The sequence below is a fragment of the Rhinolophus sinicus genome, chromosome 17 (assembly GCF_057876585.1).
Source record: "Rhinolophus sinicus isolate RSI-liver-muscle chromosome 17, RSI-T2T, whole genome shotgun sequence".
In the NCBI taxonomy this organism is placed as follows: Eukaryota; Metazoa; Chordata; class Mammalia; order Chiroptera; family Rhinolophidae; genus Rhinolophus; species Rhinolophus sinicus.
Window position 1 is genome coordinate 75,767,501 of NC_142517.1, and position 20,881 is coordinate 75,788,381.

Consider the following 20,881-nt stretch of genomic DNA (forward strand, 5'->3'; position numbering starts at 1 on the left):
ATACACACACACACACACACACACACACACACACACACACTGTTCTTTTTTAAATTTAGGGTTCACAGTAATGTATTCTTGTAAGATGTTTTACATCTAATACAGGCAAACCACTAGGGTGAACAATTGTACGTCTGTGAGCCTTGACTGGTTACAGAACCCATTCCAATAAAATCACCTTGGTAGTGAATGGGGTTGTAGTAATATATGCTAAGAGAAAAAGAAATCCATTGTTTTGAACACAGACTATACATACTTAGTTGCATCATGTTTTGATCTGGGTTCTTTTTCTCTTCACTTTCTAGAAAGTAATTATTATCATTTGATAGTCAAAATTTTCATTCTGGGCAAATATTTTCTGCAAAAAATTTCTCAGGGAGTTTCATTATGGCCTTTCCCTTTTTGGCATTCCCTATTACTCATCCAGGTTGAGCCAATCCCCTGTATCTTTGTTTACGGATTCTGTTTTAGTGAATAAATCAAAAGCAAGGTTAATGACAGAAGATTGTCAGCAGAAGCTAAAGCAGCTCTAATGTTTTGGTTCTCAAGTCGTGGACCCAGATCAGCAGTATCAGCAACCCCTTGACAGAAGTGCGAATTCTGATGTCCAGCAATAGAACTATGGAAACAGAAACTCGGGGGATAGGGCACGCAATGTTTGATAAACAAGACCTCCTAGTGGTTCTGCTGCATGCTAAAGTTAGAAAATCACTGCCCCAGTGGCTGCCATGGTTACACATGGTTTTATGGTTACACTAGGCTCTGTCCTGTAAGAGCTGAAATCAGATTTTCTTAAGCACACAGCTAAATTTCTTCGTTTTGTGACCACTCAGGAGAAATCATAAAACTGCATTGACGAAAGTATATCCTTTCCTTCCTTCCTTCTTTCCTTCCTTCCCTAACTAACTCACCTATTCAACCCCGTTGTAAGCACATCAGGGTAACCACAGCGATAGGGTACTTCAAATTATTATTTCCATATAATTCCTAGTAATTCTTCTAGTTTTAAGAAAGTGTATCATCCCAGATGTGTCTCTTGGTTAAGGAAGCTGAGGTAGAAAACCCCATTTTCCCTGAATGTATTTCCATGCTTTAAATAGAATTCCTTAACTCATTTGCTAAGAATCACAACTTTACTAGAAAGAAGGTTGTGACGGTGTATGACATATATCCAAGTGAAATGAAGACATACAGTTCATTCAAAGTAGGACATTCATTATTTTTAGCATACATTTAATTTGTAATTCAAAAATTGTTAATTTAGCTTAAACTATAGCCTTCTAAATTCATGCATAAGACAGGAGAGCAACCTCAAACTTTGCCAACATGATTAAGTCCTATCATATGTGATAGCATTTTAAAGGAAGATATTAAAAAATGTAAATGAGACCACGTTGTAAGTTTGAATCTGTCTTGAGTTATAAAATATTATCACATAAATATTTTCTATCTTGTACTAAAATGGTACATCACAGTGAATGACATCTTCTTTTATCATATACATTTTCCAGGCAAATATAATAATATAGATGATATTTCTCTCTCTCCTAATACACACATACATACACACACACACCATCTACATTATATATTACATTATATATCACAGATGATTTAAGGGCTAGTCTCTTTAATAAGTTACTTAACTAATAGCTAATAAAGTCTTAGTAAACTCAACAGTGTAATGTGAGGTGGTGGATTAGGACGCTCTCTAAGAACTTTCTTTAAAGATTGAACTTTCTATAAATCAATGAATCCTTTTAAAATTTGTTTTGTTGAAGAGTAATATCCATTCAATATAATGTACTTATTATAAAAGTACAATTCAATTAATTTTCAAAAACTGAATGCAAGAATGTAACTTGTACTCAGATCAAGAAACAGAACAGTTGCAGATGCAGAAGTGCAACAGTGTGTTTCTGTCCAGTCTCTACCACCTCACAAAGGTTACCCAATCCTAAATTTTCACAGACTAGTTTTACCTGTTCTTGTAATTTGTATATAAATTTATATATGCCACGTACATTCATTTTTGCCTGCCTTTTATTTAAACTCAACCTTATGTTTGTGACATTCGTGTATAAGGTTGCAGGTAGTTGTAGGTTTTTTATTCTCATTGCTGTATAGCTTGTCATTGGGTGAATAAATCATGATTTATTTATCTATTTTACTAGTGCTGGACATTCTTGCTCTTTGTTCTTTCTGGGATTCCAATTATATAAGTTAGATCTTGTGTGTGTGTCCCATGTCTCTTATGCTCATACATGTCTTATCTATTCTTTTTCCCCTCTGCATCTCAATCTGGATGCTTTCCATAGATTTGCATTCCAGATCTCTTCTCTTGTGTTCTGCTGTGGCCAATCTGTTTTTAAATTGAGCCATCAAAGACTTATTTTTTTTTCAATATTATATTTTTCAGGTCTAAAATGTCAATTTGATTTTAAAATATTTGAAATACATTTCAATTCTCTATTTCCTTGACGTCTATTCCCTTGATGTCTTTTCCTCCACTTTCAATATATTATTTATAGTTATTTTAATGTCCTTGTCTGTTGACTGCAATATCCAAATCATGCATGGATCTGCTTGTCTACTTTTTCTGTTGATAACTGATTGCATTTTCTTGACTCTGAATATTTAGTCCTTTTTATTTTGCATGACACCATGTATAAAAGAACTGTAGAGACTCCATATAATGTTATTTTCCATCAGATAAGCTTCTCACTTTTCCTTCTTAAGCAGATAGGGTGATGAGCTGATGACTCCAATTCCACCAGGGCTTGAGCTAGGTTCAGCTGAAGTTTAAGTAAGACTCAGTCTTCTTCTGGTTTGCCCCTATACCTAAGACATGGCCTTCTAAGGTTCTGATTAAGATTCTGGCATGTCTCACTTTCTTCAGCCATTAAAAAGAGAGATCCAACTCTTTTCTTCAGAGAGTCCCCCACCCATCTGTCTCATGACACTTCAAGATGTGGCCAATCTCTTTTGTACTCTTGACTTGAATATAAGCTCTGTGAGAATAAGGACCATGTTTTATCCACAGCACATAATACATTGACTGAATATGGTAGGCATCCAGAAGATAATTCTTTTACTGCATTGAACTAACTGACCTACTGTAAAGGTATTTTCTCTTCATTATGATTTTCTCAATAACACTTTCTTTTCTCTAGCTTATTTTATTGTAAAAATCTATAGTATATATTACATATAACATACAAACTATGTTATCGGCTGTTTATGTTCATATCTATTTCCTTCTACTGTTCTTTATGATATTAGTGTTCACCAATATGAAGTCTGTACTACCCAGCTGCTTTCTTACAGGCAGGTAGATAGAGAGGATACTACACTGAATAACAGAACCTGAGTTATGTCTTACTCCAATCTTTTCAGACAAAACTGCACAAAATTATATGCAAAAACATGTACCTTGAGTATTCTAATAGCTCCTAACTTTATATGCCAACATAAACTAGATTTTAATAAATTATAAACTATAATTTCTATAAATCAGTGAGCTATTGTGGTAATCAAGGAAAGCCACATGATTCTCAAAGCCTCTTCACTCATTTTCTTTCTTTTAATCTCCTTGCCTTCTCTCACCCCTCTGATTTTTCCTCCATTCCTTTTCTCTCTGCTGATCCTGTCACTGTCTCTCTCTTTCTCTTTTTTCTTTCAAACTCACTTCATTACCTACTATTCTTTGCCTCTAAAGTGAAAATTCTGACTTGTTTGGAGCCACTGGAGAGAGTGACAAACAAAAGTGTCAATGTTCTTTAGGCATATTCTAAAAATAATAAAATAATAATTTAGCAATGTAATAAATACATTTTGCAATTTTGATTTTTTTCAACCTGCTTTGACCTTCATGGAAAGGAGGAAGATATATTAAGGTTGAGGACATAATGATTTCCTAACTTTGAAATAAAGCATGGATTATTAGAAGTTCTGGTATGTGTAATGATTTCTTAAAACTTTATTTTGTTAATCCTTACTGTTGTGACAATTATAAACTCTCAGAAAAATACATAATAAACTATTTGTACTTGAGAGTGACAAAAAGAAAGTAGAAAATGAAGGGAATTTGACCTTTATACTGAGTGAGCTCTATTTTTACGTAACTTTTCTTCTGAGAGCACTTCCCAGAGACGTAGGCTAGCTAGAACAAAAGATGGAAATCAAGGGGGGAAATCTGATAAAGGAGAGGGCCATAAAGTGGTGAGGACCCCAAGTTTGTGTGTAAAATACAATAACTTCCCTAAATTGTGGATGTGTACGAGAAATTTCACATAGCCCAGCAGAAAGCGGGAAGCCTAAGAACTTGACATAGATTTTAGCTACTACCCACACAGGCAAACAGAGTTTGGAGTTCAGGTCATCATGCCAGAAGTTCTTGTCAAATACATCAGTCTTTCTATGACAATCCCAGAAAAGCTAAGTAAAGACTATGTATTGATATGCAGCATTCCCCCTAAGACAGTTGTGCCACATAAAATATAAAAGGAACCTTCACAAGATCAAGAAAATTCAGCTAGTAATATACTTGTCTGCTACGAAAAATAATCCATATCCTTTAGAAGAAAATATCAGAAATTAGAATCTCTACAATATATCACCACCAAAAGACTAGTATATAATAAGAAAGTTACCATACATATGAAGAATAGAAAAATGTAACACAAATTACAGAGAATGTCCTTGGATGACACTGACTTTATAAGTAGAAGGAGAACTTTAAATCATTTATGACATCACATGTTCAAAAACTTAGAGAAAAATTTGGTAACAATGAGAGAACAGATAGAAATCTCAGCACAAAAAATATAAAAAATTCTCCAACTTAAAACTACAATATTAGAAATGAACAATTCATTAAATTGTCTTATCATCAGATTGGAAATGAGAGAAAAAAAGCCTCAGTAAATTTAAGGACAATAATATGACAAATTATACATTCTGCAAAAAAGAAAGACGGTAGAAAAACATGCAGATTCTCAGTGAACTGTGGGACAATATTGAGCAGTCTAATGTATGTGTAATTGGAGTCCAGGTAGAAGAAGCCAAAGAGAAGGGGATGGGAAATATAGTTAAAGAAACAATAACAATATTCTCATAATTATTGATCTCCATTAACTTGCAGATCCAAAATGCTCAGCAACTCCGAAGCAGGAATGATAAAAAGAAAAACACACCTAAGTACATAATAATCAAACTAATCAAAAGCAAATATTAAGAGAAGGACATGAAAATAGCCGCAGAAAACTTGTTCAGAGGAACAATGACATAAATAACAACTGGTGTCTCATTAGGAAAAAAATGTATACCAGAGATAATTAAACATCTTTAAAATGCTGAAAGAAAAATCTCTCAAGCCAGAATTTTATATCCAACAAAAAGATCCTTTCATTAAAGGCAAAATAAAGACATATTAAATTGAATGAAAGAAAAATGAAAGAAATCATCACTAGCATACCTGTGCTAAAAGAAGTATTACAGGAAGTTCTTTGGTTGAAGGGAAATTACACTAGATGGACACTCAGATGTGCAAGAAAGCTTATATTTATGTAGTAAATATAAATACTATTTAAATTTTTTTTTTTACAAAACCAACCATTTAATACTATATGTTCATAAAGCATTATATGAAAGAAACATTATTTAATGTAACCACCTACATTCTTTTTGCTATTGTTGACATATCCACTACAACTGCATATATTATAAACCTCGCATTACAATGGTATGGAGGAGGTTAGATGAAATTATAATGGGTCAAAAGTTTTAGATTATTACACAAGTAGATGTTATAAATTAAGAGTTCTTATCGTAATCCTGGAGCAACCACAATAAAATAATACGAAGAGGCCAGTATAGAAATTAAAATGTAATACTAAAACTTATTTGAGTTACTTCAAAGCAGGAAAAGAGGAAGAGAAGACAACTAGAAAACAAGTAGGGAGATGGCAGTCTTAAACGTTAACTATTTAATAATCAGGTTAAATGTAAGTTGGCTAACTACTCCAAATAAAGTTAAAGATTGTTAGACTACACTAAACAAGACGACTTAACTCTGTAGTAGGTGTTAGATTTTATCTGAGAGGTCCAGATAGTAAATATTTTAGGCTTGCAGTCCATATGGTTTTTGTTCCAACTCTTCAACTCTGGCATTGTAGTGTGAAACAACACAAGCAATATGTAAAGAAATGGGCATGACTGTAGTCCCATAAGCTTTATTTATAAAATGAGGCAGAGTCTGGAAGACATACTTTGGTCAGTCTTCTGCTATATGAGATACACTTTAAAAATAAAGAGATAGATAATTGTAAATAAAAGGATAAAAAAAGGTATACATGTAAACAGTAAGCATGTGAAAGCAGTGTGGCTATATTAATATCAGGCAATGTAAAATTCAACACAAGTAATATTACAGTGATAATGAGAGACATTTCATAATTACTCATAGAATAGTTTGAAGACCTAAAAAAGTTATAAATAATTGTAACTGTATACATCTAATGAAAGAATAAAGCAAAAACTGACAGAACTAAAGGGAGAAATAGACAGATACACGTTCTTAGAGAATCTAATAACCCTTTCTCAGTAGCTGACAGGATAAATGAACCAAAATTCAGTATGCATGACCGTGATGAAGTAGCTAGAACTGGATAGCTCTAGTACTGGAAGTGTATGCTTATAACCTTCTTAATTATATGTGAAGTGACTTTATATAATTTGAAAATAAAATTAAAGATGAGAAGATTTTAAACAAACTATTATGTAACTTGACCTAATATACAGCTATAGAACAGTGTACCCATCAACCACTAAATATATATATATATATATATATATATATATATATATATATATATATATATATATATATATATATTTAAGTGCTCATGTAGCATCCACTAGGAAATACTGTATGACTGCATGCTAGGTAAATAAATAAACAAACAAACAAATAAATAAAATCTCAATGCATTTCAAAAGACTAAAGCACACAAGAAAATAAGAAATGTTTGGAATTTAATACAGTTCTAGTTACATGACTCCAAATAAGAAACCACAAAGGAGATTTAAAAATACTTTGAACTGAAGAAATATAAAAATACAACATTCTGAAATTTATGGAATGTAGTTAATAGTGTTGAGATTGAAATTAAATGCTTGTGCTATAAAAGAAGAAAGGCTAACATCCATGATCTAAAGTTTTCATTTATTTTATGAAATTAGAGAAAGAAGGGCAAGTTAAACTTCAAATAACTAGAAGAAAATAGAAATGATAAGAGCAAAATAATAAAATTGAAAATAAGCAATAGTTTTTAAAATATTAAGAAAATTGACAACTCTTTAAAAAGACTGAGCAACATAAAAGAACAAAATACAAAATAACAATATTAGAAAATAAAGAGTGTTATCACTATAGAACCCACAGACAAAAAAAGATAAGGGATTCCTACGAATAACTTTTCCTTTTTGCAAAATCTCAACAACTTAAGTGAAATGGATATTTTCCTTGAACTACTTACCAAAATTTATTTAACAAGAAGCAACCTTATATCTATTAAACAATTAAAATAAAAAATAAATGAGTAAACTGAATTTTATTTTAAATAATTTTTGTTTTAAAGCAAGTTCTCATAAAGAATACTCCAGGCCCATGTGGTTTCATCACCAAATTATACCAAACATTTAAGAAAGTAATGAACTCTTTCAGTAAAAGAGGAGAATGGGACTCTTTCCCACCCATTTCATTAAGTCCACATTACTCTAATGCCAAAACTTGATAAGAGATATTACAAATAAAATTATACACCAATATTCCTCATGAATGCAGGCCAAAACAAAATTCTTAATAAAATGTTGCAAATTGTATCCATCAATACATAAAAATTATGATACATTATAATAGAGTGAGATTCCAGGAAAGCAAGACTGATTTAACATTTAATAATCAATCAATGTCATTTACCATTTTTTAAGAATAAAGAATATGAGAAAACAATATGATTATTTGTAGAAATAATGTAGATGTAGATGAAATGTAATGTAATATATAAAGAGCATTTGAGAAAATTCAATAATAATTTGTGATAAAAACTTTTAGTAAGCTAGGAATATTATAAATATCTTTAACCTGTTAAAGGACATTGTGTGGTAAAGAATTTGGCCTTGCTCAAAAATAAGTCTGACTTTTATCCTCCTGGGAGATAATCTCTAAATAGGATTTTCTGAGTGATAGAAGTGGCCATTTTAATCATGGTGGCCTCTTGGGTCACACTTGACAGTTTAGGCTGCAGAGATGTCTCAGTTTAGGGCCATCAACAACCAATAGTCTTAGGGTGGCCCCACCAGAAAGAACAACCATATGATTTAGGGTGCCTTTGGCCATATGATATCTGTCCTCTGGGGAAGGGAAAGACTGAAGACTGGGTTCAAACACATGGACAATTAATCAATCATATAATGAAGGCCCAATAGACACTCTGGACACCAAAGCTCAGGTAAGCTTCTCAGATTGTCAATACTCCATGTTTTTGCCACACATCAATACAAGCAGAGTGACATATCCCTGAGGACAAAGGAAACTCACATTTGGAACCTTCCCAGACTCTCCCCTACACTTATTTTCCCTTGACTAATTTTACATATCCTTTCATTATAATGAAATAACTGTGTTTAATAGTTTTCAGTGAGTTCTACATTTCTAGAAAATTATCAAAACTGAAGGTAGTTTTGGGAAATCCCCAAACTTGAGTTGGTGTCAGAGGTGAGGGTGTTCTTATGTGGAGTCTTCACTCTAAATTTGTATTTGGACCCTAAGTCCTTGCAGTTGGGGACAGAAGTCTTGGACAGACTTGGAAACCTGGAGGACTGTGCCCTTAACCTTACAGTTTGACTAACCCCAGGTAGGCACATATAAAAACCATACAGTTAACATCAAATATAATGTAAAATACTGAATAATTCCTTCTCTAAGATTGGGAACATGTAAAGATGTCTGCTCTCAACATTTCTTTTCAACATTGTATTGTAAGTCTCTATGAGTGCAATAAAGCAAGAAAAAGAAATAAAAGGCATCTAGAATGGAAGGGAAGATGTAAAATTATTTCTATTTGCAGATGAAATAACTTTACATAGAAATTATACGGAATTCACAAAACAACTAATAGAACTAAGAAATTTTGGAAGATGGTTGTATACATTTCAAAAAAAACAATCATATTTTCACATACTACTATAAACATTTGAAAAATAAAAATTACAAAATAATTGATTTATAACAGCTGCAAAATAATAAACTATAAGACATGTCAAATATCTGCATTAAAAGTTACCAAATACTACTAAGAAAAAAATTAAGTAAGTGGAGAAATATATGATGCTCATGAATGGGAAGACTAAATATTTTTAAGATTTCAAATCTACCCAAATTATCTATAAATTTAAAGTAATCATAATCCCCAAGCTTTTTAAAAAATGGTAGAAATTAAAAAGTTGCTAGAATTTATTTGGAAATACAAAGAAACACGACTGCTAACACAAGCAGAATATCAAAGTTGAAGGACTCACATTATTATTATTATTATTATTATTATTATTATTACAAATGTGCCAAGGCCAAAAGAGTCTTTTGAGCAAATGGTGTTAAAGCAAAAACAAACAAACAAACAAATAAACCACTTTTGTCATGTACCACACACAAAATCTTGTATGTATCAAATCCTTAAGTATAAAAGTTAAAACTATGAAGTTCCTAGGAAAAGACACAGATAAATATATTTGTCACTTTGGGATAAGCAAAGATTTTGTAGAGTGGACATACAAGGCACTAAACATTATAGGAAAAAGTAGTAAGTTGTTTTCATCAAAATGAAAAACTCTGCTCATCGAAAGACAGCACTAAGAAAAGGAAAAATCAAGCCACAGTCTAGGACAAAATATTGACAATATATCTGTGATAAAGACTTTTATGCGAAACATGCAAAGAACTGTTACAAATCAATTACAAAAGAACAAATACCAATAAAATCATAGGCAAAGATGTGAATAGTCATTGCACAGAAAAAGATGGATCTTAAAAACATTAGGTCTCAGGAAAATGCGAGGTGAAACCAAAATTAGATATATTTCACACCTCCTAGGATGACTAAAATTAAAACAGAATGACAAAACCAAATTTAGGCAAGGATATGGAAGAACTGAAATTCTCATAACACTGCTGGTGGGAATTGCAAATAGGACACATACTTTGGAAAGCTGTCTGGCAATTTCTCATGAATAAATATCTACCCTATGACCCAACAATTCCATTTCTAAGGTATTTACCTAAGAGAATGAAAACATATGCCCACCAAAATATTTGCATAAGAATGTTGATTTTAGCCATATAATAGCTTAAACTGGAAACCATGCAAATGTCTATAAACAAGAGAATAGATTGTGATATAGTCTAACAATAGAACCCTACTTGGCAATTAAAAATACTGAAATTATTAATACATGTACCTCAGAAATATTATGTTAAATGAAAGAAGCCAGACACAAAGGAGTGCATTCTGTGTAATTCCACTTACATGAGGTTCAAGATTTAGGCAAATCTTGGTGATAAAAATCAGCACACTGGCTGCCTTTGAGAACAGGGACGGTGAGTTTAGGCAGGAAGGGAGCCCAAGGGAAGTTTCTGGGGGGATGGAATGCTCTATATCATGATTTGAAGTAATGGTTCCAAAGGTATCTGCATTTATCAAAACAGATGTAATTGCACATTTAACATAAGCAAATATGACCTGAATACTATAAAAATATTATACAGAGATAAGCATGGTCCTCATGGCCAGGGATTGAAAGAATCAGGCAAAAGGTGCAACGAGAAACTGGATACCGTTTCCATTGCTCATTATAAGTAGTTCTAGTTGGATTAATGTGTCTAGGGATGGAGAGTAGTTTCTGTGATTTCATCAAGTTGTGTCAAATAGAAGAAGGAGGAATTGAGAGGGTGGAAGTGATGAGAATACTCTCTGGAAGTAGTGGTACTCGGGTAAATCACCTATCTTCCTGAATATCAGTAAGGGTGAAAACTATTACTGCTCAGAGTCTGAATTACAAAACAGAGGTCATTAAGAGCAACATTAAATATATTTGTAGATTATACTTATAGAATAAGAGGTGGGTCACTTCAAGCCAATTATATTTCTTATTTTAAAGTTTACAAAACCAAACCATAAGAAATGGTAAATGAAAAGCAAAACTCTTTTTGAATCTCACTCTCCAGAATAATAACTGCTAACACACTTTAAATGCCTCAAGGCGTCAAGCACTGTTCTAAGTGCTGTATAGATATTAAATTATTGTAGCCTTAGGATATCTCTATTCTACATTGAGACTAATAAACTTATTTGCGGTCTCACACAGTTAGTAAGAAGCAAAGCCAGGAATGAAATTTCAGCAGCCTGGCTCCAGCATCCATGCACCAAGTTACTCAGTTATATAAATATGCTAAGCGTTAATCACTGTGAAATGTATTAGACAGATATAAAAATAGTGTTGCTGGTGGGGGTGGGGACATTCATTGAGTATATATATATATATATATATATATATATATATATATATATATATATATGACTTAAATGCACTTTATTATGAATTTCTCCATTTTGGTTACTGACAGTCTGCTCTCCCTAGCAGATAAAACAAACAAACAAACAAACAAACAAACAACAAACCTTTAATACTATTCTGATTACTTTTGACTTGGTGTGGTAAAAATAAATATAATTTTATGGATATGTCTTATTTAATTTTGGAAAGATTCATATACTTGAAAGAATTACAGAGGTTAGGAATCCATCTATGACTGGAAGAAAACAAAAACTTATGTAAGTCATTTTTGTTAGCAAAATATCTTCCATTCAAGTGGTTTGAGGGACAAGCTTAGGCATTTATAACAAATGAGTGCTTAGGTAAAAATACAAATTATTATATATTATATTTTATCTTGTGATAAAAATCAGCACACTGGTTTTTGTCACAAAGGTTATTGGTCTTAACCTTTCTTTAGCAGTCAACGTTTTTGTAACCTTACATATGAGAGAAAATTTAAATCATAGGATCACAATAAATTAATGGTGGGAGTAGCCCCAGACTAGGGGTGACTCTCTAGTCTAAGCTGTGAGGTAGAGAGAAGAGGTCAGTGGGCCACGTTGTCATGTGTCACGTCTGAGTGGAAAGTCCCTGGCCAAGTGTCTCCTCTGAAGCATGCCCGCTTGTCTACAAACAGGGGTAGCAACAGGATGTATTCACAGGGCTGGTGTGAGGATACATGTAACAGTATAAGGGAAAGCTCCTAGCAAGCGACAGGGACTCACCAACTCAAAGGTGAGGCATGGAGCTGTTCAAAACCAGATAGCTATGAAGTAGCACAAAGAAGTTAAATCTTGTCTCAACTCCTCATCTGTGTTATTTCTATAAATGCAGTGCCTATTAAGGGTTCAAGTTACTTTTAAGTAACTTTTTGGAATATTCTTAACTTTTATTGTGAAATTTCCCCAAATATTATAAAGTTATTTCAAGATCTCCTTCCAAGGAGGTAGGGAACTAATCTGGTGGTGTCTACTAAGTGTGCCTTTATTTTTAACACTTCAAAGTTGCTAAGAGACTAGATCTTAAATGTTCATACCACAAAATGAAATGAAATTACTTCACGTGATGGAGGTGTTAACTAACGCTGCAGTGGTGATCATATTGCAATATATAAATCTGTCGAATCAACCCATTGGTGTACACCTTAAACTTATTCAATGTTATATATTCATTATTTCTCAATTAAAAATTATTTATTTGTGTATTTATTTATTTTTAATGTTTATTTGGATGGCAATTGTTATCAAAGTTACACGGATTTCAGGTGTACAATTCTGTAATACATCATCTATGTATCACATTGTGTGTTCACCACCCAGAGTCAGTTCTCTTTCCATCACCATATATTTTGAAAAACAAACAAACAAAAACTTAGTGGGGGACGAAGGAGGTAGGAAAAGTGAAGAGGATAGGAGTGACAGGCACAACCAATATATCACAAACTCAGGATGTAGTATCATTTGAAGAGATATATAAAATATTAGAATTATGTATTTAAAAAACAAAAATAATACTCACTTAAAATAATTCACACATGAAAGAAGTCATAAGATTTTAGGTTTTCCAAATGCAAAAATTTGTAAAACAAATTTGAAGACTCAGAGGCTGTATTAGAAATCATTAATACTTTCTAGTTTGAGGTGCATTTTCTGTGATTTTTAATTTACAGCGTGCCTCGGAGACACCACAGAAGGTCACCATGACTATGGGGATTTAAGACTGGGACGCTGGCATTGCCACTTCCGGCAAACTGGCCACTGATTCCTGTACAGGGAATTAGTGTCACATCCAAAAGAATAGTTATTTTTCTTTTTCCCTAGTCACAACTATCTGTAGAATGAGTTTCCTCTTGGGCCAAGCTTAATAAAGAGAGAAGAGAGGAGGGCACTTCCTTGCATTTCAGGAAGACCGATGTCTGCAATTTCTGGGTTTAAAAAAGGAAATGAACAAGAAGAAATAGTTGATCTTATTACAACTTTCACATTTATAGCCTTAGAATTTCTAAGGTTCTCCAAAGAGACTCTCCTCTTAAGTAGGGAATCCTTCTTTCCTCAGTAAGAAACAGAAAATGGCCTTTTCATCTAGGCCAAAAGCAAATCTGGCAACCATACATTTAAAAGGTTGAGAGATCAAAATAAACATAACAATATTGAATATGCGTGAAAACAGGATGTCACCTGCATGCTTCAGCACCATGGTGCAGAGTGTATCCATAAGGTGGGTAATGTTGAGACAACACACAGCCTGGCCCATGCATGGCAGGTGCTCAGGGAACAGGACTTCCCTTCATCTCTGAAGAGATAATTAAAACGAACACTCGACATTAAAAAAAAAAAAAAAAAAAAAAAAATGAAATGCATATATACAGGTGACTGGAAGAGATTAAAAAAATTGAAAACATTATATTTTGATACAAGCCCTTTCCTTTGGAAATGTGGTAGGAGAGCGGGGAGCCGTGGTGGTTCTTCCCTCTGAGTGGCAAATGACCTTGTGGTTGACTGGATGGGACCCCCACCATTTCTACATTATCTCATTTCCCTTCTAGTCCACTCTATCATTTACGGTTTGAGAGAATAATAGGGAATTTTATTTTCTTCCTTCTTCTGGCTGCCTGCCAGGCTATGGGTAGGGAAAGAGAAAGGAGCCAAAGCTTGGATTAGCATGACTTCTAATAAAGGGGAGAGACCACATCAGCCCTGAACTTTGGGGCACACCCTTCCATCCCTAGCACTATATTAAATACCAGCAGGACATCGAAGTCAGAGATGAAATTTTAATTCCAAAGAAATCCTGGTGAAGCAGCACAATATATTTGAAAATATAGGAGATATGGAATACCTACTACCTATATTATCTTGGGCAGGGTAATCTCACTGAGGCTTAGATACTATGAAACAGGGTTAATTGCATTTACCCCATTAAATTGTTGAGGATTTCAGTAAAAGAACAAAAGAGAGAAAAAAAGAGGAGGACTCGCTGGTGCTTGTGTAGCGATGAATGAGGAAAGTCATTAAAAATGTGCTATAAAGGGTCCTCCAGCACTATCTGTTCCATTAATTCAGTCGGAGTATATATTTGATTTTAGAGTGAGTATTGATTGGAAATAGAATTCAGTTAAAATCAACCTTCTTGCAAGACCCTGTTCCATATATCAAGAGGTACTAATGAGAAGGGTTTTAGAAAGGCTTCACACAACATTGTTTCTTGAGGTTTCAGTGTTATAATAGGCAAGTCCTCTTCAATCCTTCCACCAAATTTAGAACTGTCTGTTTTTGTTTTGTTTTCCTGAGCCATTAATGGAATAACATAGCATTACATAAAAACAGAACTAATAGGGTATTTGTGATTTTTAGATTTCCAGATTGCCTATATACTACACAATAATTTTCATGAAAATAGTTATGAGTTCCCCAGTTGCAATAGATAAATCTTTTGGTAAGTTTCCAATATTCAGACAATGTGCGTTTTGCGATTACAAAAGTCTGGTTAATGCTTACTCCCAGTTTAGTGAGAAGAAGTATGGTGGCCAGGGGTCTCTTATATACAACAAACCTGGAAATTATGGTTTTAATAAACCTCTGAATAAGTCTGTGGCTAAATCATGCTGCCTTTACATTTTTCCTTTCTCTTTTGCTCTTTTAATTTTTCATTAGTTCTTGTACTATAAGATATATAGGAGAGGATTTGGAACTCAAATAGTAACATTTAACTTCCTGCAGAGCTGAAAACCATGTTCAGAGTAGAGGATGAAGAGAAAAAAAAATTATTAAGTTATCCCTGGTTCTTGAATGTTTTCCTCCCTGCTAAACAATTAGAAATGGAATGGGCTTAGTCAATTAATGCCTTTTGCCTGGAATTGTCAGTTAATACCCTACATACATGGGATATGTTCAGTCATCCATTCTCATTATCAAAAAATCTCGAATTTTACTTCCACTGAGAAGTGATACGAATCAAAGCAGCAGAGAAATCAGAAGTCCTTACTCTGCTATGAACATACAATCTCACAAGGCGAAGCACCATTGCTAAGCACTTCGTGCTGCAAGTCTCCATTTTTAAAATAGATATAAAATATATAGCTCATATTAATGGAATGGGGAGTGCGTGCTAGCTAAGTACCCACTAGGTATGGTAAATACACTCTTAAATTCTACTTGGACATAAAAGATTCGTTTCTCTCATCTCTCTCCAATTATTTATAAATTGCCAACGCAAAGGACTTCTAAATGTTGCTCAAACTTCCCCACTTTGCTAGCTGTATCACTGAGGCTTTTGAATCAAATGCTTGACTCATAATTTAATTGGTGCTCAAAGTTGTTTGCAACAATGGGTTTCTCACTAAGACTATTGATGGTATTATTTTGTAGGATGGTAAATACAAGGCTGTATTTCATTAGGTATCTAGGGAAAGGTATGGACCATATCTTTATTTAAAATCTTTCATATGCATGTAAAATGATGATGAATTAGCTACAGGTAGAAATGTAACCCTCATATTAATTTGTAAAGTTGAAAGAATTACCTAGAAGAGAAGAAAGAGAATATACTAAAGCCAAAAATGACCTTTGCAATTCTGAATTTGAAGGCTGTTATTCTGAATCTGAACTTACTCTGGACGAAGGGATTAACAATAACTCATACTGCAAAAATGCTGGCTTATCTCAGAGGGCTCTAGCAAGGAATAACTTACTAAGAATAATCAGGAATGCAAAGCACTCAGCGAATCTGAAAAGTGCTGCGAATTCTTAATAAAAACTCTGATGCTTGGGATGAGAATTGCAATTTATTACTTCGATTGCCAATAGTATTGACTCTAGAAAAGTCCGTGCACTTTTCAATTAAATAAGTTATTTAAACAAATGTTCAAGTCAGATGGTAAACACTGCACAGTGATGAGGTACTTTAAAGGAAATTCATAAAGTCTTATTTATGAACCTATAGACAATATAAAGCCAAGTGTCCAGCATTTATTTATTCACGATTTTATATTTAGGTTACCATATGGTGATAACCAATGAAGTAACACCCCCTCACACACACACACACACACTCACACACATACACACACACATATAAATGTATTCTATTCCTAGATGGACAAATGGTGTCTGATGAGACACTGGCAGTTAGAATAGGGTAATTAAGGACATCGATGATACTCCAAGAATTTATTATAACATTCATTTAATCATAATGTAGAGGGCTGACATTTATCATTCAGCTCAATTTCAGGATACAAAGAAGTTTTATTTTCATTTTTTTAGGAAATGGAATTACTTTGGAGTGCACCAGAAATCCTAAGTAAATAAAATTGAAATACCCTCTAGCCCAGGCTGTTAGATTTGTGAACACCTTATTGTGGGTTTTAAAGGAATCGTAAGATCTTGATCATTAGGATACTTATAACACATACAGAATTTCTATAAGATAAATATTGCCTCCGGGCACCTCTTTTTACGTTCCCTTTCACTTCCATGGGACAGACATTCTTCTAAATTTTCCATGGAAACCAGGGACACAAACCCATATGAACTTTTAGGCAAATGTTCACTGAGAAAAAGAACACATTTGTAACCAAGAGATAGTGAGGACTGCTTAAGATTGAGAAGTGCTCAGATCAGAAAGGACCATGCCCCAGCGTGAGAGGGGATGTGTACATCAACCACAACACACAAGAGGAAAATGTTTCTGCCTTACCGTGAACAAAAAAGAGAAAAAGGGAAGCATAGTGTGAGAAAGTGAAGTTTAGCGATTAAACACAAAGATTCTAAAACATTGCTGCCTTAAATCAAAAAACATCACTGCCTTAACTTAAATCAAGTTGTCCCTTAACAACTGTGTAAGTCATTAGCTTTTTTAAATGTAAAACATGAATAATAATAGTATCTACTTCAAAGATGAGTTGTGAGAACAAGGCAGAGCTCAATACATGCTCATATTATGTCACTTCAGAATTTCTGAGCTACTGCTTCCCTTTGATGGCAGCTCAGTTTGAATATTGCTCCATTGAAATTGCTAATATCTTCACAGGGCAAGATCATGGAACCTGAGTTTGCTCTTTTGTTGATTTTCTTTTAAGTTATCTTAGGTACCTGAGTTGTTAAAAGGTGTTATATTAGACAACAAGAAAATATAAAATTAAGTACAAAGTTGCCACTAGCTACACACATCCCCTTGCAAAAATCAATGTCCTCATTTATAAGATAAGGGGATTTAAAACCCATCTTTGAAACCAGGGTTATACCACAGAATCACCAATGAAACTTTTTAAAAATATAAATGCTAGAATCCCACCTCTGCCCAATCGTATCTGAATAGAGGGTCAGGGCTGGAGAAATGAGGAGTTAAGTACTAGGCACATGCGTATGTTAAGAATTTTCATTTGTTAATTGGATTTTCATTATAAACCACTGTTAGATGATTCATAAGATTACTATCTGTATTATTTTATGACTCTAATAATTTTAAATCTAAGCACCTTCTAAATCATTTTTAAAGTATCTAGTACCTTAATCATTTTTTTTTTTAATTCAAGACAAAAGAATGATGATTTTTTTCCCCCTCTGAATTAGATCCTTCTATGGAGCAAAGTAACCTAAATAGAATAAAGGAGTAGTGACAACAAGATAATTCTAGTTTACTGGCAGTTTCACTGCTGGCTAGACCTGTCACTGGCAGGACACCTGGCCATGCATGTATGATGTACTAGCCACTTTCAATTAATCTCTGCCAACCGCAGGCAAACGTTAGAATGGTAGAACTTTAGGCTCTATATGATTTTTAAAAATCCACCTAGGCATTGACAAAATCAAATACTTGAATTCAGACAATGGACTGAGAAAAATAAGGAGATACATGTGAAATCACAGCCCAAGCCATGTCCCCGATGTTGGCAATGTCATTAGTATGAGCTAAAAGCAAAACACGATTAGCCTGATGTGGGGTATATGTCTTTCCCATTATAGAAATTACATGCCCAGCTGGAGTGAGCATAATAAACACACTGTATTTTCTCTCAGTGAAAGTCAATGAACGATGAAGATCTTTCCCCCACGACTTACTTTGATTTCTTCATGTACAGCCAGTAGACGACACCAGCCACGAGGGCAGCGAGGAGGAGACCAACGACGATTCCCACAATTAGCTTTGCCTGGTCATTCACCTTTTCTCTGTTTTCATCTACAACAAAGAAGAAAAGCCCACGCAATTACAGACAATGCCAACAATTTTTGAAAAGAAGTAAATCTAGTTATTATTTCTTGTTAAAAAGGGTTAAAGCTCACTAGTATTAGTAACATGCAAACTTGTGAATTTAAAGGATAAAATTTTAGCATTCTTACTATCTTGTCTCACTCACTATTTTAATTCAAGTCAAAATTGTGGCAGTGAAGAAAATTACTCAAAACAATGACACTTCATGAATATTGAGCTGATAGTCAAGGAAGAAGAGTCGGCAGCATAGTACCTACCACTTATCTCGTCTGCCTCATCGTGCTCTGGAATACTTACTGAAATGAAAAATGTTAATATGAAATTAAAAACAAAATTTGTTGATTAATGAAAGTCACCTTTACTATTATAGTATGATGTAATAATACTCAAAGATAAAAATATCTATTCTACAACTAAGGGTAGGAAAAAAATTTACATTTAATAGAGCGTGAACTTTCCTACAAAGAAATTAATCTTGTGTTAAGGAAAGGGAAGTAGTTAAAACTGCAAAGGTATTAATCTACTATAGAAAATTTCGCAACTGACAAGCTATAGCATTCATCTGAAATCCATAGTAATTTCCCCACTATCTACCACCTTTTAATAGTTTTTTTTCTTTTAAGAGAAACAATTTGCCACATATGAGTTCTACAATGCAGTGTTTCTCAATTTTTCCTGCTTCAACAGCAGAGAAATAATTTTCCTCTTCAGTGTCAGGGACTTATCACTAGAGACTTTCTCAAAGTGGTGGGGGTGGAGGTTACAACTGGGGATGTCTCTGAGGTTAAGAGGCAACTTATGTGATATTTGCAAAAGCCCTCCAAACAACTGATAGTGCCATGCTCCTGGTTCATTTTAAGAACTGCTGCTGTGATGGATTACCAGCTAATATTAAACTACATAAATATTCTTCTATGTGCAAGGGTCTGCATTAGAATTTCCAGAGATGTTTGTTAAAGTGCAGATTCCTAGACCCTTCCTCATACATACTAAAGTGGACTCTCAGAAGGTGCTCACTGAATTGGAAAATGACAGTATTAAATGTGGATCAAGCCACTGCAAGGCCTAGGAAACCACTATTCAATGGGTTAGAATAAAGAGAGAGACTTGTGTTCAGGAAGAAAGGATAAGTTCTCTTTCTAGGTAGGACAAATCAATACTCGTTGAATTAGATTCTGAGAAGTCAATGCTCCAATTTTAGAGTTAAATTTGTTTGGTTCTTTTCTTGTCAATTCAGCAGGCTTTTATAGTCTAGTCATAATCTGCTAAGAATGGTTATCTTCAGACAATTATTTTCTCCTAGCTCCAGCTAATTCCTATCCGGTATATTCCTATCCTGCTAAGGTCACATACACGATTCCAACTGACTGAAGAATAAAAGTTTGGAGGGTTAATTAAGCCTTCTGTCCAGAACCGAGCCTCATTCTATGCCAGTCCTGATTTAGGGTTGACATAGTAATAGGAACAATGACAGAATTGAAGATGATGGATAATTTCAAATAAATGACAATTATTTTCAGAAGAAGCTGCTTTTGGTATATATGTATTACCCTGATTTCAGCATTGCCAGATTATTTTGCACTTTTTTTGGACATAATCTCATATATCAGATTTTAAGCTGTGATTCAAATATGATATTCAAAAGCATTATTTTTTTAAAACTAGATTCATGAATTCTAATATCAGTTTCACTACCAGTTTGCTGAATGACTTGAAGAATATGGCATTTCTGTTAAAAATAAAGGTAGGATAAATACCACAAAGAATTGGAATGCAAAATAATAGATTAAAAGGAATTAAAATTTTACCAACGTTGAAACTGTTACAGAAATGTTTTAAGATAATCTTTGAATTAATTATTTGTACTTTGAACACAAAGCATAGATTAAATAATAGCAACTCAATTCATATCTTCTGTTGGTCTTGGGAAATATTCCTGTACAAGATAAGGTCTCTGACCCATAAAACATAAAATGATTTAGCTGTCAAGACAAGGACTGTACAAGAATGGATA

The 20,881-nt window shown here is 33.6% G+C and overlaps 1 protein-coding gene across 3 annotated transcripts in view; it reads right to left on the reverse strand.

The window, feature by feature from the left end:
* ALCAM (activated leukocyte cell adhesion molecule) overlaps positions 1-20,881 on the reverse strand; it is a 190,931-nt gene that overhangs the window by 153 nt on the left and 169,897 nt on the right. For 2 of the 3 annotated variants that reach the window (XM_074332498.2, XM_088794429.1), the window contains exons 13-14: positions 19,125-19,163; positions 18,717-18,834 (exon numbers count right to left, since the gene is read on the reverse strand). In XM_074332498.2, coding sequence (XP_074188599.1) covers positions 18,717-18,834; positions 19,125-19,163 — 157 coding nt within the window. The remainder of the gene's footprint in view (positions 1-18,716; positions 18,835-19,124; positions 19,164-20,881) is intronic. The other variant, XM_074332505.2, reaches the window with a different exon arrangement.